Source organism: Labeo rohita, chromosome 7 (assembly GCF_022985175.1).
Source record: "Labeo rohita strain BAU-BD-2019 chromosome 7, IGBB_LRoh.1.0, whole genome shotgun sequence".
In the NCBI taxonomy this organism is placed as follows: Eukaryota; Metazoa; Chordata; class Actinopteri; order Cypriniformes; family Cyprinidae; genus Labeo; species Labeo rohita.
Window position 1 is genome coordinate 33,548,903 of NC_066875.1, and position 20,207 is coordinate 33,569,109.

The following is a 20,207-nucleotide window of genomic DNA, read 5'->3' on the forward strand; positions in this document are numbered from 1 at the left end:
ATAGACATTTTAGGCCTGGACGTTCTTGAGCACATTTGCTTGGAATAACATTAAATGGCCTTGCTGATAAAATGGTTGGTTTCACTTTATCTTGAATTATATTGCCTGAAAATCCAAGCCATTGTATTTCAAAGTTTGCTGGTGACCTTCCAAATGAGTTTCTGTAACCTCCTAATCCACTTAAATTAACCACCAGTAAAGTCTCCATTTTGAGCCGGGCCATCATAGTGCTGCAAAAACCTACAATTAAACCACCGCAGATTTCTTTGCAGAAGCCCAGTTATCTGTCACTCCGTGTGTGTGTGTGTGTGTGTGTGTGTGTGTGAGGAGTCCCTTCTCTTTCAAGAAGACTCCTCTGCTCTTAAACCATCAAGAGGTCCCTGAATTTTCACAAGTCAGTAACAGCCCTCTCAAACTGCCATCCCTGTGCTTTCTGTGACCTGATTTAGAAAAGAAGGGAAAATGGGTCTTGTGATGTGATCTGTAACACCCTCTACTGTGCAACATGATGGACGTGAGCCACAAGAAATTGTTCGGGATCCCCAGGGACTCCGAGCACCTTTTCAGTAGCGAGCCAGGATAACACAACATTGAACTCCCAACTCCAGTTGCTCGCTCCAGCATTAAGGCATGACATTTGAAATGTGTTCGACCACAATCTGTGCGCTATTCCCTTTTAGAAAACATGCTCCTTCAGACAGACGCCTTAATCCTTCCTTCTGCCTCTGACCATGTATGTGTGTCTGCAAACGTTAGGATTACATGGCCCGCCATCTGAGAACTTTCCAAGATCGAAGAATGACTGCTAGATACATCTCGGCCAACGACTGTAAACTGGCATTCTCGCTGTTAATGGTTGTCCTGTCAAATGCTGTGGCAAATGATTTGGCATGGTCGCTTTAATATGCTGCCAAAAAGTTCTTGGACGGATCTATCTTTGTCAAAATGGTGATTTTACCAAGCATGAAATACCAATAGATAGTGATGTGTACAAATATTGATTTTCTAATTAATCAAATCATTTTAATGAATATTCTTTTTATTGTTCCGAATGTGTGTTTACAGTCTAAATTAATTGTGATGAAAGAAATAATGGCAAGGAATGTCTTTCTATTGAGTTCTATTCAGTCTGATTCATGACTCTTAGTCATTTCTTTTTAGTAAATCAAAACCATACAGCATAACCAGTCTAGCTTGCTAAACATCTTTTATTATTCTTTTTAATAAAAAGAATACAACTGAATAAAAAAACTGAATAAAAAGAATACAGCATGATTAGCGTAGTCCGATTCATGAATTAATGACTCTCATGAGCCAGTTCTTTTTACAGAATCAAAAGCAAACAGATTGTCTAAACATACATACATACATACTGATTCACCAACTGGACTCTTATGAGATGGTTCTTTAAATTAGGGCCTTACGATTTCCACGATGCGCAGACAGAATTGCAGAATCCAGCTACAAAAACAGAATTTACTGTTTAACGCAGAATGTCACGCAAAATTGTAGATGAATAAATCAAAAGTAGGTCAGTACAGTCTAATCAAATTGTAATATGGGACTAGTGTCTGTAAATAATAAACCGCAAAAGACCATGTAAATATTAATCCTGCATGTTCTGCATGTCTCTGTGTGAATGAATGGCGTAGACGCGCAGTTTTGCTTACTATACTGAAGCGTGTACATGCATGTTTTCACTATCCATTGTCTCACTAAATGAGGACATAAATATATGAACAAAATCTCCAGAACTGCTCTGAGAGTCACTTGGTGAGCATTCCACCATTTCATATCAGAAAAACTATCGTTACACAAAAACTTAAAGGTCTCAATACCAATCTGTCAAAATAAAAGTTAGGTTTAATTTGAAGAAACTGTGACAGAAATATGTTACTATTGTACAATAGAGTGTATGTCTTAATGCAATAATAATATTATCTTTAATTGTTTTATTTTTATTTGGTTAAACCAAATGAATGTTTTATGCCTTCAACAGAAAAATTAAAGTACAGAAAACAATTTAAAAAAAAAAAAAAAAGCAAAAATAGTAAATTAAGCCATTTTTATGAATTCAATTAATAAGACATGATTTTTTTAATCGTTAATTTGTTTAAAGTATCAATTAATTAGACATGGTTTTTGATTACTGAATTTTATTTTTAATATTAAAATGTTAAAATGGAAAAAACGGAATCCAGGAAAATTAAAACAGACAAAACAAAATTTGGGAATAAATACAGTTTTTGGGAATAAATAAAACTGAATTGATTGGGCCCTATTAAATGAACAGTAAACGGTTTGAATAATTTTGTTTGAATAATGCTCTGAATAATTTACAAAATTAGCCAATTGAGAATTTCTGCAGTATATTAAAGCAAGAAGCCGTGGTTTACAGTGAATTCATAACAGCTAAGGGACGTTGTTAGGCATGACGTAAAGCGGAATGCCTAAAACCCCCTTAGCTGTTATAAATTCACAGTAAACCACAGCTTCACAGGGCTTACTGCTTTTATAAAATGGTTATTCCATATACATAGTAAGTTTTCACAAAATAAAAGCAAATAAAGTGTAATGATATTAACAAAAACATTATTCTTCCACCAAACAATGTAGTTCCTCAGAAACGGTTGTGGTTGCAACAGAGTGGTTGCCGAGCAACACACAGACGTAAACAAAGGTGTATGTTTGTAGAGTAATTTACAACAGCTTCGACCCCAGCTCAACCAATCAGAATCAAGGACTGGAACTATCTGTTTTATAAAAGCGAAATTCACAGTGTAACTGAAATATACCTAAATGAATCATAATCAAAATTCTTGATAACTAAAGTCGAAGAATTCTGCATTGATACCCAGCCCTACCATAAATAAATAAATAGTTTGTTTTCTTATTGCAGTGATACACTATGAATACTGACAACATACTGAACTGAGCAATACTTTTTTTGAGCCATTTGTAAATACACTTACTATGATTACAAATCCGATTCTCCGTGTGATGTGTAACAGACACTAATTTAAAGTTTAACCACAAAATGTAAAGTATAAATTGTATGTGCAATTATTAGTTTCTCACAGATTCAGCGCTGACCTTGGACCAAAGCTGCAGTCGAACCATTATTTTAATAAGCTGAACTCTTTTGTGAGGCAACACCTCGCTGGGGTTGCACGGCCTCCTCGGAGTGTCAGAGTTCCACATAAACACATTTTACTGGAGCAGTAACCCGATCTAACAATGGCTCTTTTTAACACCTCGCCTATCTGATATAACAACATGCCCTCTCCCACCATAAGACTCCTCTCCGCTCGGGTCTGTTGCTCTAATTAACAGCAGGGTCTGCTGGAGAGATGCTGCCGGTGACGCAGGGCGAGCAGTCGAGAGAGACTAATATGGACTCGCCGCAACTTTGTTCAGTGTTCCTCTCTCTCCAAGCGAGTCCTTAACTTTAGAGGAGCGTTTAGCATACCGCCTCCTCCTGATCCTGCCTTATTGTCCCGCTTTTCCTCCCCCTGTTCTTCTCCATTTGCTCTTCCTGTGTGCATAGCATCCCTGTCCTGCCAAACGTATATATCTATATCTCCGACTCCGAATCTCCAAATTAAACATTGGAGCGAGGGCTTTGAAAATGAAAATGTAAATCCAACGCCGGATGTAGCGGAGGAAAGCGATCTGCCTCGATGCCTTGTTCTGTTTGTGACCTTGGTGCTTTGCGTCCCATCTAATAAGCTTAAACAAACAGCGCAGAAATGTGAGTTGCGTGTCCCTTTCCGTGCTCCAGCGAGCATCTACTTACCTCTCCAAGGTTACGTACCTCACAACACTCCCTCTACATCTCACTCTGCTTTTAGCAGGTCACAGAGAAATAAGGAGAACCAGAGGAGAGGTACGGAGGATAGAGGCAGTATCCTTGCGAGGGGAATCTTTTGAACTTTTGACTACATTATAGTATTTAGCCTCTTGTGTAAAATCCAGCTGGCTTTGGTCTGAGCAAAGTCTCATTAGTTACTCCGGATTTAAAAGAGAGAGGGGGGAGAAAAAAAAAAACTTTGAGCAGTTCAATTGCTCGCCTCAGACCTGTTTTCATTGCTTTTGCAGTGTGCTAGGCAAAAACTCTTTGAAGAAGGGGATTAGAACCATGTGATCATTTTAATTAGATCATTAGCTAAGAATTAACATCTAGGTTTGTACCCTCATTAACAAAAAATACCTAATGTGTGCCAAGCTGGATTCACGTATCGCATTAGATGTCCAATGTGTTTTTTGTTTTTTTTTCCCTTCCACTTCTTCGCTTGTTTTCTTGCCTTTTTCGGTTTGTTGCGTGATTTCATAAAGGCTAAGAAAGGTGTAAGTGAGTAAATCTGCTTTTTGTGTTTTCTCTCACAGGCTCTTTGGTACAACGGGGAACTGTGCAGCCTGCAGTAAACTGATCCCAGCCTTTGAAATGGTGATGAGGGCCAGAGATAATGTTTACCATTTGGACTGTTTTGCCTGTCAGCTTTGTAACCAGAGGTAAGGAGAGAACGAGATCACAACAAGCCTGAACGATTGTCTTTCCTTCTATATAGAAATGCAGAAGAACCTATTAGCTTGCACAAAAATCACTCAGCATTGTGACTTTACACTCTCCGATTGGCCCTACAACAAACCTACGAGTTTTGTCCTGGTTTGTATTTGTGACCAGAAGTGGGATTATAAACTTGAGTTGAGTGAAATTAACCAGCGCTTCAGTGGCAATACCAATATCAAGCCTGATCAAACTGCGAACGCCTTATTGAACACAGTCAGCCAGAAAGCTCCTACTCAATACACAGCCAAGCCTAGCACGTCACCGCTATGTGTCTCGCCGAGGGAATTAAGCCGCCGGACGAATGAACTTTTCAAGGATCATCCTTCCAAACATTCCTGGGGAGCAAAGGAGTGTGACAGTGTCTTAAATGCTCTAGTGTGTGACCCACTTCTAAAAAAGACTTTTGTGCCACACACGCTAAACTACACTAAACACAAACAAGCTCAAACTCCAATTTAGAACTGATGCCACAAAAGAAAAAAAAACTCGCCAATGTCATGCCATAACTGACAGCCTCCTCTAAAGAATCTAAATGCAGCAATCAAACAAAATAAAGCATCTGGTAGAAAAAACAGAATAAATAGTGAATAATTTGGTGAGCACCAGGTGTGTAATAAAGTTTGGTGAGTGAAGCCTCGCTGCTAACGGATGGCGCACAAGCCTGGTTCTCTCGTGCTCCGCTCTATTCCTTTGCCAACACAGCACATTGGCGTGGCAGTGATTGATAAGAGAAAACATCATTGGCAACGCTTTCATCATGGCCGCTCTATTGTCCAGACGACATTCGTGGCTTTCATATGCAAACTTGTCAATGTAAAAATGCAGTGCACACATGGAATGTTTTTCTCTTTAATTGGCATGAAATTTCATGGGAAGTTTTTAGAGGCTAACAATTTATACTTTGGCAAGGAGCCCCAACATAGGGGAAAAAAAAAGCTCAGCGGTGGGGTTTCCTTGGAAACTGGTGCAGAGTTTTTTTTTTTTTTTTTGTTTTGCCAGTGAAAAGAAATGGTGGCATGCTTTCATTGGGTGCCAATCCTGTCCTGCTTTGTAAAATGCTGTAGGTTTTGAAAACATTTAGTTAAAGCTGCACCTTATTGCCACATCACAAGAGACTTTGAGACCATAGTCATAGAAACAGTAGCATTCCTGATGCCTGTGTACTGCAGGTTCATTTACACTGATGCACTACTACCTAAACCAAAATATTCTAATTTATTTGGGCATATTTACATAATAAAAATTATATTTATTATTATTATTATTATTATTATATTTTAACACCAAGTGACACAAGGTATTCCAAGATATTCCATTAATTTTTTAATTCCATTAATGTTTGTTTTTTTTATGTATATACATTACCAGTCAAAAGTTTTTGAACAGTAAGATTTGTAATGTTTTTTTAAGAAGTCTTTCTGCTCACCAACCCTGCATTTGTATTTGATCCAAAATACAGCAAAAACATTAACATTTTTAAATATTTTATTATTTAAAATAACTCTTTTCTATTTGAATATATTTTAAACTGTAATTTATTGCTATGAATTTTTAGCATCATTACTTGAGTCTGCAGTGTCACGTGATCCTTCAGAAATCATTCTAATATTCTAATATTTGCTGCTCAAAAACATTTATTATTATTATTATTATTATGTTGAAAACTAAGAGTTTTTTCAGGTTTCTTTGATGAATAGAAAGTTCAGAAAATCAGCATTTATCTGAGATAGAAATCTTTTGTGACATTTATAAATATCTTTATTATCACTTTTGTTCAATTTAAAGCATCCTTGCTAAATAAAAGTATTAATTTATTAATATTAATCAAAAGCTTTTTATTTCAGATAAATGCAGATCTTTGGATCTTTCTATTCATCAAAGTCTCCTGAAAAAAAATTACTCAACTGATTTAAATATTGATAATAATAAAAAATATTTTTTGAACAGAAAATCAGCATATTAGAATGATTTCTGAAGAATCATGTGACAGTGAAGATCGGAGTAATGATGCTGAAAATTTAGCTTTGATCACAGGAATAAATTAAAATTAAAATTAAAAAAAAAAACGTTAAAAATCTTACAGTTCAAAAACTTTTGACTGGTAGTGTATTTTTGTGTCTTTTGATATGTTCCTTTGAGTCTGAAATTAAAATGAATGTATAAAGTGTATATCAGGGCTGTAGGCCATTCTGCATTGAAAATGCCTTTTGAAATTTAAATTTCCAAATTTGAATGTAGTATAGAAAGACAAAATTAGGTTAAATCCTTAAATTAAGTTTTTAAAAATTCTTTGAATTACAAGTCAGTAAATTCCTCATCCTGCCACTGCAATTCGGCTTTTTGTGATGCGCAGCCAAATTCAATTCAAATAATTCTTTAATTCTGAATTTCGTCCAACTATCCATAATGTTTGTGTAAGGTCTGCCAAAATAAAGATATTCACCAAAACTATTGAATCTGATGCCAAATCATTATTTCGTGAAATACCTGAATGATCATGTTATCTAGATTATAAATTAAAGAACAACCTAGCCACAGAATAACAAAGTACAATATTTCAGACTTTGAGTGTGTTTTAAAATATGTGGCTGCCTCTATTGTGGATTTGATGTGAATAGGCCAAATGAATGTGTATGTTAACCTGTGTGTTTGTTTCCCTGCAGGTTTTGCGTGGGCGACAAGTTTTTCCTAAAAAACAACATGATTCTGTGTCAGATGGACTATGAGGAGGGGCAGCTCAACGGGAGCTTTGAGACACAAGTTCAATAGCCAATCAAACGACGGCAGCGGCAGCTCTCGGTCCACACACACAAACACACGCTTATGTGCGATGGATGTTCTGCTGCACTCAGAGAGAAGAGCATCTGTCTGCTTGCCTGCAATACTTTTTACAGTAAAAGCCCTATTGGTCCCTGAGGACTCTATTGTAAATGTACTACTTTTTGGCCCTTCCTGTCCCCAACACTGAGCAGTTACACGTTTTGATGTACAGTTGTGCCTGCTTAGCTGAGCACTGTATTGCCTGTATGGTTTTTGTGATGTTTTTCTGTTTTGGTCTCGAACTCTTCTTTCCTCTTTCTTTCTTTCTTTCTTTCTTTCTTTCTTTCTTTCTTTCTTTCTGTCTCTCTCTCTTTCACGCACACACTCGCTCTATTTCTCTTGTTCTTCTAATGCTTCTCTGAGGGTATGTACAGTCTGTTTTCTGTATATATAAACTGGAACATTTATTTTATGAAACTGTAATGCAATTTTATTACCAGTGTGAATTAAAAAGATTCTTAAATGTTCATAGTTGAGTTTGTTTTCTGATCCCGAAGCCAAAGTTTGAAGAGGCTGGCCCATGTATCAACAAATGTAATTACTGAACTCTCTTAAAATGGCTAAAGCTTCAAAAACATTTATCGGACAACTACAAAGAAATAATAAATGAAGACAATTTTATATACAGAATGACATAATGAAACAGCATATTTTAATTGCTGATGGACTAATACGAGTTGTTTTCAGATGAATTAAATACGGTCTTATTTCGAATAAAGCAAGTGAATTCAAAAACTCCAAGTTGTTGTTGTTGTCATCATCATCATCATAATAACACTGAGTGCCACAACAGATGTGAGTGTCTGATTCTGAGTTTGTCTTCAACAATTTCCCTGTTTATTCAAACACTCACTTCTTAATGAATTCTTATCCTTACTCTTGGTGAATCAAGTCTTGAGTTCATGTCTGACACGCTACAACTCTGTCAAAATATCACAAGGCTTCATAATGATCTGTTGTCTGGAGAAAAATAACAGCATGGTATTTGTACGAAAAACATACAGAGCAATTTGTCGTGCCACCTTGGGGTTTTCAGTCTTTTTGTGGCACAGAGGCATTGTGAGAGTTAAACTGCTCTCTCAAAAGCGGTGCATTTCCGAATGGCTTTCATGAACAAAAGAAGTGCAATTAAAGGATTGCGACTGAGGTGACACAATCTTCTGTCCCATTACTTTTGATTTTCATCTGTTGGTGGTAATTCTTGTTTCTATGAGCTCTGAACCACAGGAGAGCTGCTTCACGGAGGATCTGCCATTTAAAGCAATTAGTTTCATTCATTGTGGCTAAGAAATGGGAAGGGTATCAGTTGGGGTCTTACAGCATATTGAAATTTCATTTACAGATGTCCAATACTTAAAGCAGACTCTCCGGTATAGTTTTGCTAAATGGAGCCTTTCATGCTATTCATACGGAAAACTTCTCTCCGTTTCCCAGAGTGCTTTGAAAACTTCAGACTTGAAAGAGCACAAAGTAATTAAAGAACAAACATTAACTTAAAACTATTTTTTATAAAGGCTGTCTAATACCTTTCAAGACTTTATTATATGTGACCCTGGACCACAAAACCAGTCTTAAGTAGCATGGATATAATTGTAGCAATAGCCAAACATACATTGTATGGGTCAAAACTATAAATTTTTCTTTTATGCCAAAAATCATTAGGATATTAAGCAAAAGTCATGTTCCATGAAGACGTTTTGTAAATTTCCTACCGTAAATATATCAAAACTTAACTTCTGATTAGTGATATGCATTGCTGATATTCATTATTATATTCATATTGCTGTTCATTTGGTTAAATTTAAAGGCGATTTTCTCAATATTTTGACTTTTTGCACTCTCACATTCCAGATTTTCAAAAAGCTGTATCTTGGCCGATTATTGTTCAATCCGAACAAACCATACATCAATGGAAAGCTTACTTATTCAGATGTCAGATGACGTATAAATCTCAATTTCAAAAAATTTACCCTTAAGACTGGTTTTGTAGTCTAGGGTCACATATAATTTCTCAGTATTTATTACTTAATTATTGCTGCTACGCAGCTTCATACATAGTATATCAGTGGTGTGCAGTGGTGTTCTGAAATGAGCCAAGTATGAATCTCATCAAGTTAACTTTTAACTATTTTTGGATTTTTGGACTAATTTTTTGGATCATCAGTCATCGAAGCTCGCTAAACATTGGTCACAGACACAGAGATTTACTTTAAATTTCACCAAGCTGAACCAATCACAGCCGAACATAACCATTCATATCCAATCATACTGCAATGGAGGCATTGCGTCCTCTCAAGTGACTGTCCCCCACTCAATCTCAATTACCCCACAGCAAACTCACGGCATGCTTTAGGGGGTCTGTTAAAACTCAATGGGCTCAGGTGAGGCGAGAAAGACTTTACCTTCTGATGTCACTGTTGGACAGTTTTACATTAGAAGAACAAGCGATTTATATACTTTTTAATGTTATTTGTTTAAAAATATGTGTATCTGTGTTGGAAAGTCCAATCTGCCTTTGAGGATTATTTCACACTAGCATAACACCAAAAATTATACAAATCCACACAAACACAATACTAAATGAAAAGAGCCCAATTTCTCTAATCAGTGCAACTGTGATAAAACTGCTCATTTTCACAGGTGCACACAAAAACTCAGTGAATGTGAAAATAACAGGCCAGCAAGTCAAGGAATAAAGGCGCCCAAACAATTGCCGAATCACCATAAACGTTTAATGTTTCTCCCCACCTGCATCAGCGAGACATTTACAACCACACATGGACAGCATATGGGTTTTGACCTTTAGGCCAGACATACATGTGCACATTTGCACCCAAACTGTGGCGCATGTACCTATACTGTGGATGACGGAAGGCTTTCTGGGAACACTACTCCAGCAGGGAAGCAGACCAGCGACATCATTTGCTAACAAATAAATCAAGTGTACAATGTGCATTAATTAGAAATTCATTAAAAATTCAGACTCACCGGCAGGTGTGCAAATAAAGGATTAGCGAGACAGCAATTACACCACATAAGAGTACCTTTTAATTGCAGCTCCTGGATTGATTTACAGAGGGAGACAATCAGGCTCTGTGCAAGATGCCTGATTGCTCATTTTCTAGAAAAATAATGAGGGAAAAGACCACATACGCACGCACACACACACGTATCATCCCCAGCTGCAGCATTACCTCACAGGCACAGGCACACACACGACTGCACATGTACTTACTGGTGATTTAAAGGTGAAATGTGTGTAATTAAAACTACAGGTGCCGTGTCTGTGCTACAGTGCATTTCCCTGAGCAGATAAAAACAGCAATATGTTGTATTTTGAATGGTGGCCCAAACCAGCATTAACTAGTATAAAACAGCCTGGGAAATCATGTTAGTCCAAATGGGCCCTTTAGTCAAATATACTTCCATGCAGTATTTAACACCAGTATTTATTGTATGTAATGTATTTAATTATCATTTACTGTTAAAAAAATTTAATCCTTTAAAATATAGAGGAAAAAAGACCAAAATCCATTGTAAAACTTAAAAATACTGTCTAAAACCCAAATATTTTACAGTATTTTATCATAAAAAATTATTTATTCAGTTTTGTAGAATTTAATGTTTTTTTTTAAAGAAAATTTAACCAATTAACCTTTTTAACCGTTTAAATAAATAAATAAATGCATCAGGGGTGTGTCCTCTGAGGAGGCAAGGGAGGTAGTGCCTCCTCAAAATATTGGAAAATTAATACTACTAAAATAAAACAATGTCAATATTACGAAATATGACACTAAAAAATGTATAAAATCAGTAGTTTTTCTAAAGAAGCACTGTCCAACAGTGCCACCAGCAGGTAAAGTTACAGCGGGAGTCCGCATCTCTCTCGCCTCCCCTGAGCCCACTGAGTTTTAACAGACCCACTAGAGCGTGTGGTGAGTTTGGTGTGGGGTAATTGAGAATGAATGGGGGCAAATTACGTGAGAGGAGACAATGCCTCAATCACAAAATGATTGGATATGACTGGTTATGTTTGGCTGTGATTGGTTCATGTGATAAATCCTGCCTACTGTTTTCAAGCATTCACAAATCAGTCAGAATGAACAACATAATTGCGTTAATGGGAAGACTCATTTAAAAAAGTAATTAAACAAAATACACACTTAGATATAGCCACTTTGCTACGTCAAAATAAGACTTAAAACGTTTTAAAAACATTACCTGTGGGAGATGTTAGTGAATATTCAGCTTGGTGAAATTGAAAGTAAATGTCCGTGTTTGTGACCAATATTTGATCTAAAAAATTCTAAAATATTTCAATAAATGTAAAACGCTTAAACTTAATGAGACTCATACTTGGCTTTAATAAAACATTGATTACATTGTTAACAAAAAAAAAAAAAAATAGATTTTTTTTCTGATAGTGTATGTAATGTTTAACCAAAAAATGTGGCTGGGACATGCATTTATATTTTATTAAAAAAATAAATTTGAGGCCTCCTCATTTCAGAACATCACTGCACACCACTGAAATGAATATAGACAGAAAAAGAACGGATTCTGTTATGATTATGGCCTTGTTTGGACTGGAATGATAGCAGAGCAATTGCTATTCATACTATGTTGTCTCTTCATCAACATAATATCTATAAAATAAAGATTTTCCTTTTTCGCCCTCAACTACACATTAGTTCCCGATATGCCCGGTTATGTCAAGTTTTCAGCAAAGTGATCAAAAAACGAAGAAGGCGTTCAACATCAAAGACATAAGTTATTAAAAGTGGCCGGACTGAGACTATGTACTTTATTGTAGAATATGTATGTTCGTTTGATAACATATGCTGTATATTAAGCTGACCTGCTTGTGCACCCCTGGGTGAAATTATTCCTGCTACACCCTTCCAAAATGGACAGACTGCAGGAGAGGCGAAATAAATGCAGAAATACATAAACTTGCCCCCACAGCATTTTGCTTATTCTATGATCTCATTCTTAAATTAAACCAATTTGCCTAGAAATTGGTTTTAGGGTCTACACAGAGTGTTTTGTACTCTAGCCCCTGCACACACATAGAAGAAATTTCAGTCACATTCCCTCCTCTCTCTCCCCCCTCTGCCTCGCTGCAAATCATGTTTGACTTTGAAGTGCTAATTTTGGAAGTTTAGCCAATTTTTATTTGCTGCTTTGAAATGTATCCTCTAAGCTGCTGCAGCAGCAATGAAATATACAGCCCCTCTACAATGAGGGATAAGTGACCAAAATGAGAAGCGCCTGTTTCTCTCCCAGTACATTATATAACTGTGAATAATCTGCGCGGTGCACTTTTCCCGCGCCGTATGCCGGCTCAATTTATTTCTTCTAACATTAGCCACCCTCCCCCTTTTAGCCGTCCTCAGTCCGTCTGCTGTTTGAGCTAGATGGGCACTATTTTGAATGCTGATGATGACACATTTGGGCGAAAACCGAACACGTATCTAAAGTCAAGTCGTAGACGGCACGTAGTCGCTCTGATGAGGCTATACGGAGACAATACGTTTTCAATCCTGTAGGACAAAGATCTGCTCAACCAGACGTCTCGAATCCAAATCCAATAATGAAAAGCTCATGAATAGCAGGGCCGTATCAGTGGACCCACTACACAAACAATACAATGAAATTATCATTTTTCTATTCCAGTAAATGAGCTCAACAGAATAATATGATACAGCTGTAACTGGGAGACAATTTGTCTCAAAGCACAGGCTAGGACCCTTTGTTCAGAGGGGGCAGGGGACAGGTGAGGCCTATTTATCGGAGCACATTGGCTATGTATTCCAATCAGGGAAACGTCGGACTGTTGTGGCGGGAAAATGTCATTATTGCAATCAGCCTTGGGTTAGAGAGGGACTCCGCCGTATGGAAAGCGGTCGGGAACAATGAGAGAAGGCCTCGGTAATGGAGGAGCCTTGAATTCCACTTCATTTGCTGCTCTAATGGATGCAGGGCTGACCCCAATCACAAACCCCTCTTTTATTTTCATCACAAGACAACGGAATCGCAGAAAAGTTGAGCGCACGCGGATAAATAAATATATTCGCGCACGGAGACCCGCGCGTACGCGCGTGCACCTGGCCAATAACAACGCAGCAGGCAAAAAGGTAAAAGAGAGAAAAGAAAGCCCCCCCTGTTCACCCCCAACACATCTCTGCTCTGCTATGGTTTTGGACTTGGCAATAAATTGCTTTGGTAATCAGCTTTTTGAAAAGCTTATTTACTGCTTGTTCTCTGTTTATTGTGCTCCTCAGAATGAAATATAAAATTGGATTTCATTAGATGTGCAATTTTCTCTTTCTCGTAAAGAAAGGAAGAGAGAGAGAAAATCACCTTGTTGGATATAGAGAATGGATTCGGGGCGCACTGTATATATTACTGTTGATTAAGTTTCTCTCCGGGCTGACGTGGTCCTCTATTGCTCTAAGTACTGATACGAGTCAGAGTGCAATGTGAGCTCGGGCAGTTACAGTCAGATATTTCATCCGTTAATCCAGCGAAACGCTCCTCGCCTAATGTCAGTGCCAGGATTGTGCGTCAGAACCGAACTGGCATTTAGAAATCAATTCAACACTTGAATTTTAACTGGTATAGCAAACAAGAAGCCAAATTGCAATTCAAATTAAAAAATGAAGTGAAATTCATATAACTGTACGTGTAACTTTACTGTTTTTGTCGAATTTTGACTTGAGAACAAAGCTTTGTTTGAAATAATGTTTTAAAAGAGTTAACTTGGCCTTAACTTGGGTTTATTATAGGCCCTACAGATGGACAATTATACATAGAACTACAGAACGATAGATAGAATGACTGAACGATACACTATACTTAGAAAGAATGATTGAAATAGAACGATAGATATTGAAAGAATGATAGATGTAGATGACAGAACGATACATATAATGACTGATATAGCCTGAGAGATAGATATAAAATGACCATAGATATAGATAGAACGATGGAAATAGACAAAATGATAGGTAGAATGACAGACAGAACTATAGACAGAATGATATATATAGAAAATAATGACAAATTTAGATAGAATGAATGAACGACAATGATAGAACGACAAACAGAATGTTAGATTTAGAACAAGATCAAGATAGATAGACAGATAGATACAGAAAAACAGCACAACAGAATGATTTAAAGCCTGTTGTGTGGTCACTTCAGCTGAGTTTATCAATAAACCGTCATTTGTGAAACTAATCTTAGGTGTGGCATTTTCAGCCAAGTGTTTTTTTTTTTACTGTAAATTGTTTGTAAATTATTTCTCAGCACCGGGGTCATGGCGTACCTCGCTCCTGAGCCGGCTATAATTGCATGTGTTGCTGCTGATTGAGTGAGCTTTGATGCAACATTCATTTAACCACAGCTGTACTTTGCTAATGCACAAACAGTGTACTCAATCACTGCAGTCCTGCAGCTCCTTAATAACACAAGCACTTCTGCTCTCTCCCGCCCTCTGGGGTCTTTAGTTCGTTGATGTTTTCGTCAATATCTGTTTCTATGAAAAAGAATAGCCACGACGCGTTCTGAAAGCTCCCTTTGATGTTCAGACTTGGTGAACACGTGCTACAGCTGCGCCTTTAAAAGGACACATTTGCGATATAAACTAGAAAGCGAATGCAAAGCTGTAAACCACTCCTGTTGGTGCAGCAAACTAATGGAGTAGCCGTTTGACTAACCGTATCAGCCAGACATAGACAGAGCTTATTAAGAAGTGCTAACAGTAAGACAGAGTGCAGAATTGAGCACAGGAACTGCATTTCAGAGCCATCCTTTTTAAAACAGCACCATCTGCAGGGTACACGCTGCCTCCAGGAGGGGAGACTGAGGTACAGAGCTCCATAGATCACAGGAAATGACTACAAGGGATCAGATACATTACTAGTGTATATGTGTCATTTCCATATAGTTGAGCTCAGGCAGCCCTGAACTATAAATCTACTTTATTGAGCTTTGCTGGAATTGTGGGTATGAGACATAAAGAAACTTAGTTCATCACCACTCTGAATAAAGAGAAATGGTGGTTAGAGTACATCTGTGTGTGAGCGAGAAAAATGAGAAAATAGACAAAAATCACTAGAGAAATACTAGACTGCAAGCATCTGTGTGTATATCAGTATGTCACACATATCAACATGGACACTTTTTGAAAACTAAAGCTTGCATCACCCTCCTGAAAAAAACAACACTCAAAGAAGTATAAAAGGCCGGTCACACCAACTCTATTACAATAATAATTATATTAACATCCAATCAATGGATAACAACATTTTGTTTACTATTAGCATGTACGCCAGTTTTGTCATCTGCCACTTTAAATTGTCCCACTTTAATCATTCATCAGCTGAAAAAAAAATTATTGTTATGAAAGTGATTCCAATTATATCATTCCTCTGTGCCATTATCATAATAGTTGTTGCATGAATGTTATTCCATTTACATTTAGAATGATTTTTAAAACTAATTTTTTGTTATCATTTTAGTTATCATACATGGTGTGAATGGGCCTTAAGTTGGTTGGAAAAGTGCAGACCAATTTGACCAGGCTGGGCAACCAACTAAGACCAGAAGACCAGCTTAGACTAGTTTGAGACGTTTTCTTTGCCAGAGGGGAGTCCTCGTTCAGAATGACAGGGCCACCCTGACGTTATTGTAGGGCAATGGGTCCAGACTCAAAAGCCCACACAGCTGCTGTTTTACAACATATCCATCTCTCTTCCTGCTCCAGGCCTCATGTCCACATTCATTACCCTCACTTTTATAATCCTTTAAACATACTTCATGGTGTTTTCGTGGAAATTTAATTACTTTTACAAGGTGACAAGACTTTCCAAAGTAGTTTGATTACCTGGACAGCAATATACAGGAGTTGCGGGACAGCAAAAATATGGTAGAAGCATTGTCGCCATATGACGGCCTGCAACAATACATCCACATCAGCTCCCAATCAGGTCAGTCGAAGCAATAAGACGTGTACGGCTTTCTTCTGTGAAACAGAAACAGAGAATTCTAGAAAAGTAATCTCTGTCTATAATATACTGCTCAAATAATGCAGGTTTAACAGTTGGTTGCAGTTCCAATGGTTTATAGTTTAAAAAGTTTAAAATATTAACAAGGTCATAATCTTGTCTTGAACATTGGAGGGGTAGGGGCATAGGCTATATATAATGTAGGTGTGCATAAATAAGCAATATCACACAAGCAGAAGTGAAATATGGCTGTACATATATCGGCACGGCTGTGATTCGGCCGACACGGTCAGTGTGCCAACATACAGCCATATCTCATGAGTATGAGTGTGATATTGCTTTATACAACAGTTAGATGGCACGAGTGTAGTATACTTAAGAAACAACAACAAAGCGTCTGTAAAAACTTCTTTAAAAAAACTTTTGCGTGGAACTACTTCCTTCCGCCACGGATTCAAATCTAAAGTTGACAGTTTAAAGGAGTCCACTTCCAGAACAACAATTTAGAGATAATGTACTCACCCCCTTGTCATCCAAGATGTTTATGTCTTTCTTTCTTCAGTCATAAAGAAATTATGTTTTTTGAGGGAAACGTTTCAGAATTTTTCCCCATATAATGGACTGATATGGTGCCCCGAGTATGAACTTCCAAAATGCAGTTTAAATGCGGCTTCAAACGATGCCAAATGTGGTTGTAAACGATCCCAGCCGAGGAAGAAGGGTCTTATCTAGCGTAAGGATCGGTTATTTTTTTTATTAAAAAATAATACAATTTATATAATTTTAAATGGCAAACGCTCATCTTGTCTTGCTCTGAATGGACTGTTTTTGTCCCAGTTCAGGACAGTTAGGGTATGTCAAAAAACTCCCATCTCATGTTCTCCCTCAACTTCGAAATCGTCCTACATCGCTGTTTTACCTTTTTGTTAAGGGTGTTTGATCTTCTTTGCATGTTCACTTTGCAAAGACTGGGTCGGTACTTACGCAGCGATGTAGGATGATTTTGAAATGATTTTTGAAGTTGAGGGAGAAAATACGATTGGAGTTTTTCAACATACCCGAACTGTCTTGAGCCAGAATACACAGAGTTCAGGGAGAGCAAGGCAAGACCAGCGTTTGAGATTAAAAAGTATTTAAACCGTTTTTTTTTTAATGAAAATAACCGATCGTTTTGCTTCGTTTTGATAAGACTCTTCTTCCTCGCTGGGATCGTTTGAAGCCGCATTTAAACTGCATTTTGAAAGTTCAAAATCGGAGCACCATATCAGTCCATTATATGGAGAAAACTCCTGAAATGTTTTCCTCAAAAAACATAATTTCTTTACGACTGAAGAAAGAAAGACATGAACTTTGGATGACAAGGAATCTTTGTTTAAAAAGTGGACTTCTCCTTTAACAGCTGAGCCCAAGCCTTCATTACTAATTCGAAAAGGTCACTTTAGAACTAGTAATGAAGGAATATTGAATTGCTTCATTAAAAGCTTATTGTATTAAAGCAGCGAATTATGTGTAGTAGAGTGTTATGAGAGAGAGCTGGGGCCAGTTGCATAAAAGGTTAAGACTAGTCTTAAAAGTAAGTCAGCTAATTTTTTCTTTAAAACTGGTCATCATTATTTAAATTCAGTTACATAAAAATGTAGATTAGTCTAAGCTGAATGCAAAAAATAAGACTGATTACCCTTTGGCTAACCGCTAGTTGGTCAAACTAGTTCTTAAGACACTGTCTTAACATAGAGGCTAAGTTTATGCAACTGGCCCCTGGTCTAAGCGAGTGTGATTACCTGCATGATACAGAAACCATTCTTCAGCTCAATACTTTATCATATTCACAATTCAAAACATTAGTTTGAATGTCCGCTGAAGAAAGCAATAGGCTCTTTGTGGTAACATTACCCGTATAACATTAACATTATCCTTTCATTTGATGAGCGATGACAGCGCTGCTCTATGCATTTGTTAGCTACCTCAAGCTCTTGGTGAAAGTAAAAATAACTTCCGTTTACAACAGCGTTTATGTTTCAATATAAAAGTCTTTGCTGCTGACTCGTAAAAACAGTCTCTTGTCGCCATCTAATGGCGGAACAATGTAACTAAAATCACGCACACAGTTTCTCAAGTTTCCAAACAGTGATGACGTTTTTGTGGGCGGGGCTCTTTGGGTTGCAGAAAATGGAGCCCCTGCTGAGAAAATGACCGTTTTCAAGTAGCGGTCTATGGAGCCATATGGAATGAAAGAATAAATAAAAGGTCAATTTGAGGGCTTTATTCTCGCTATTCCGAGATTAAATCTGACAATTCTGACAAGAAAATATAACTCGTCATTCTCTTTTTTTCCCCCCTGACAATTGACAAACTTACTATTGTTACGTACAACTTAGTCCGAACTCGGAGATCTAAACTTGCATTTGCGAGAAAAAAAGTCAGAATTGTGAGATTAAATAAATAAATGGTATGTAAAATGTTAGTAGTAATAGGTTTAAGTATTAAGTCATGCTGTAACTGTTAAGCATAGGGTCTTAGGGGTAATACAGTGCATCCACTACGAACAGCATATGTGAATATTATGTAGACATTTAGACAATTTTATCAAATTTATGCTTTAAAAGTAGAGCAATCCTAGCAGTTTTCATCCATAGTATGTCCGTTTAAACGTCTGTGTTTAACTTATAATGGAGTTATTGACGACAGTGTTCTATAAAAAATTATTTGCATTTCGATTCTGGCATCAAATTGAACAAAATTGTTTTTTTCCCCCTCTTATTCCATGGATTTTACCCGTTTCCCTCCGCTTGTTACCAGTGTTTTTCTGTCACCACTATGCGCGCAGCTGCAAGTAACTGTGACATCTACTACAAATTGGTCTATTATTAAATACTACTGTTATTTATATAAAATATAATTTATTGAATAATAATATTTAATAAACAACAACAACAGCCATCATAAAAAGTGCTATGCAATTCAGTCAAAAGTACAAAGTCAGCGCTTAAATATCCACCTTTTTCTGAACGCTGAATCTTCCCCAACTGGAAAGGTGCTTTACATTTCCGGTCTCTGGTGCTTCTAGTCAAATTAACATATTTTCCGTGCTGATAATAAAAGGTTAAACCCGACAAACCCGAAAAATTTTATATTTAGTTATATTGAAAAGGTTTCAGTTCAGTCTTTTTACCCCATTTTAACGTGGATTTCTATGGAGGCCGGAACAGGAAAGCACTCAAATGGAAGTTAGAATCCATCATGGCGCCGCTCATCAGTTACTCAGGAAAAAGGTGGATACAGCACTGAATTTACATTAAAACATGATGAGATTTTGCCAAAACTATTTGCTCTGAAACTAATAATAGATTAATGAGACCAAAGACTGCTCGTTAGATTTACCTGAATTAATTATATCTCATGTTTAACCACTACAGAGATCTGGGCGAGGAGAAGCTGCTCCTAGCAGGTTCATGAGCGCTGAATGGCCGCTGACGCCCTGGAGCTCACATCTTCGAAAACGTCGAAGCAAATTTTCAAATAGATGTTATTTTTTATTAACAAACTGCATATTTGAAGTCCAAACAAGTACATTCTCACCTAAAAAAAACTTTTAAAACTACCTTCCGTGCCACAAAACAGTATTATTTTTTAAAATGATAGTGGATTTGGGCGTTCGTCATGACACTCACTGTGGGAAAAACCGCAAGCGCAGTGATACAAATGGTGAAACAGCTGTTGGAGTTCTGTTGGACTCATAGGCTACATTTAAACTAGTGCGTTTTCATTTTAAAACACATAACTTTTGCTATGATTACGCCTGTCTT

The 20,207-nt window shown here is 37.2% G+C and overlaps 1 protein-coding gene and 1 long non-coding RNA gene across 3 annotated transcripts in view; one reads left to right on the forward strand and one right to left on the reverse strand.

The window, feature by feature from the left end:
• lmo1 (LIM domain only 1) overlaps positions 1–8,123 on the forward strand; it is a 35,366-nt gene extending 27,243 nt beyond the window's left edge. For both annotated transcript variants that reach the window (XM_051115718.1, XM_051115717.1), the window contains exons 3-4: positions 4,387–4,512; positions 7,234–8,123. In XM_051115718.1, the coding sequence (XP_050971675.1) occupies positions 4,387–4,512; positions 7,234–7,339 (232 nt within the window). In that variant the 3' untranslated portion in view covers positions 7,340–8,123. The remainder of the gene's footprint in view (positions 1–4,386; positions 4,513–7,233) is intronic.
• The window catches only part of LOC127168691 (uncharacterized), a 29,305-nt gene extending 10,954 nt beyond the window's left edge, over positions 1–18,351 (reverse strand). The window contains exons 1-2 of the long non-coding RNA XR_007828132.1: positions 18,183–18,351; positions 16,281–16,418 (exon numbers count right to left, since the gene is read on the reverse strand). This is a non-coding gene — a long non-coding RNA (uncharacterized LOC127168691). The remainder of the gene's footprint in view (positions 1–16,280; positions 16,419–18,182) is intronic.
• Positions 18,352–20,207: the final 1,856 nt, after the last annotated feature.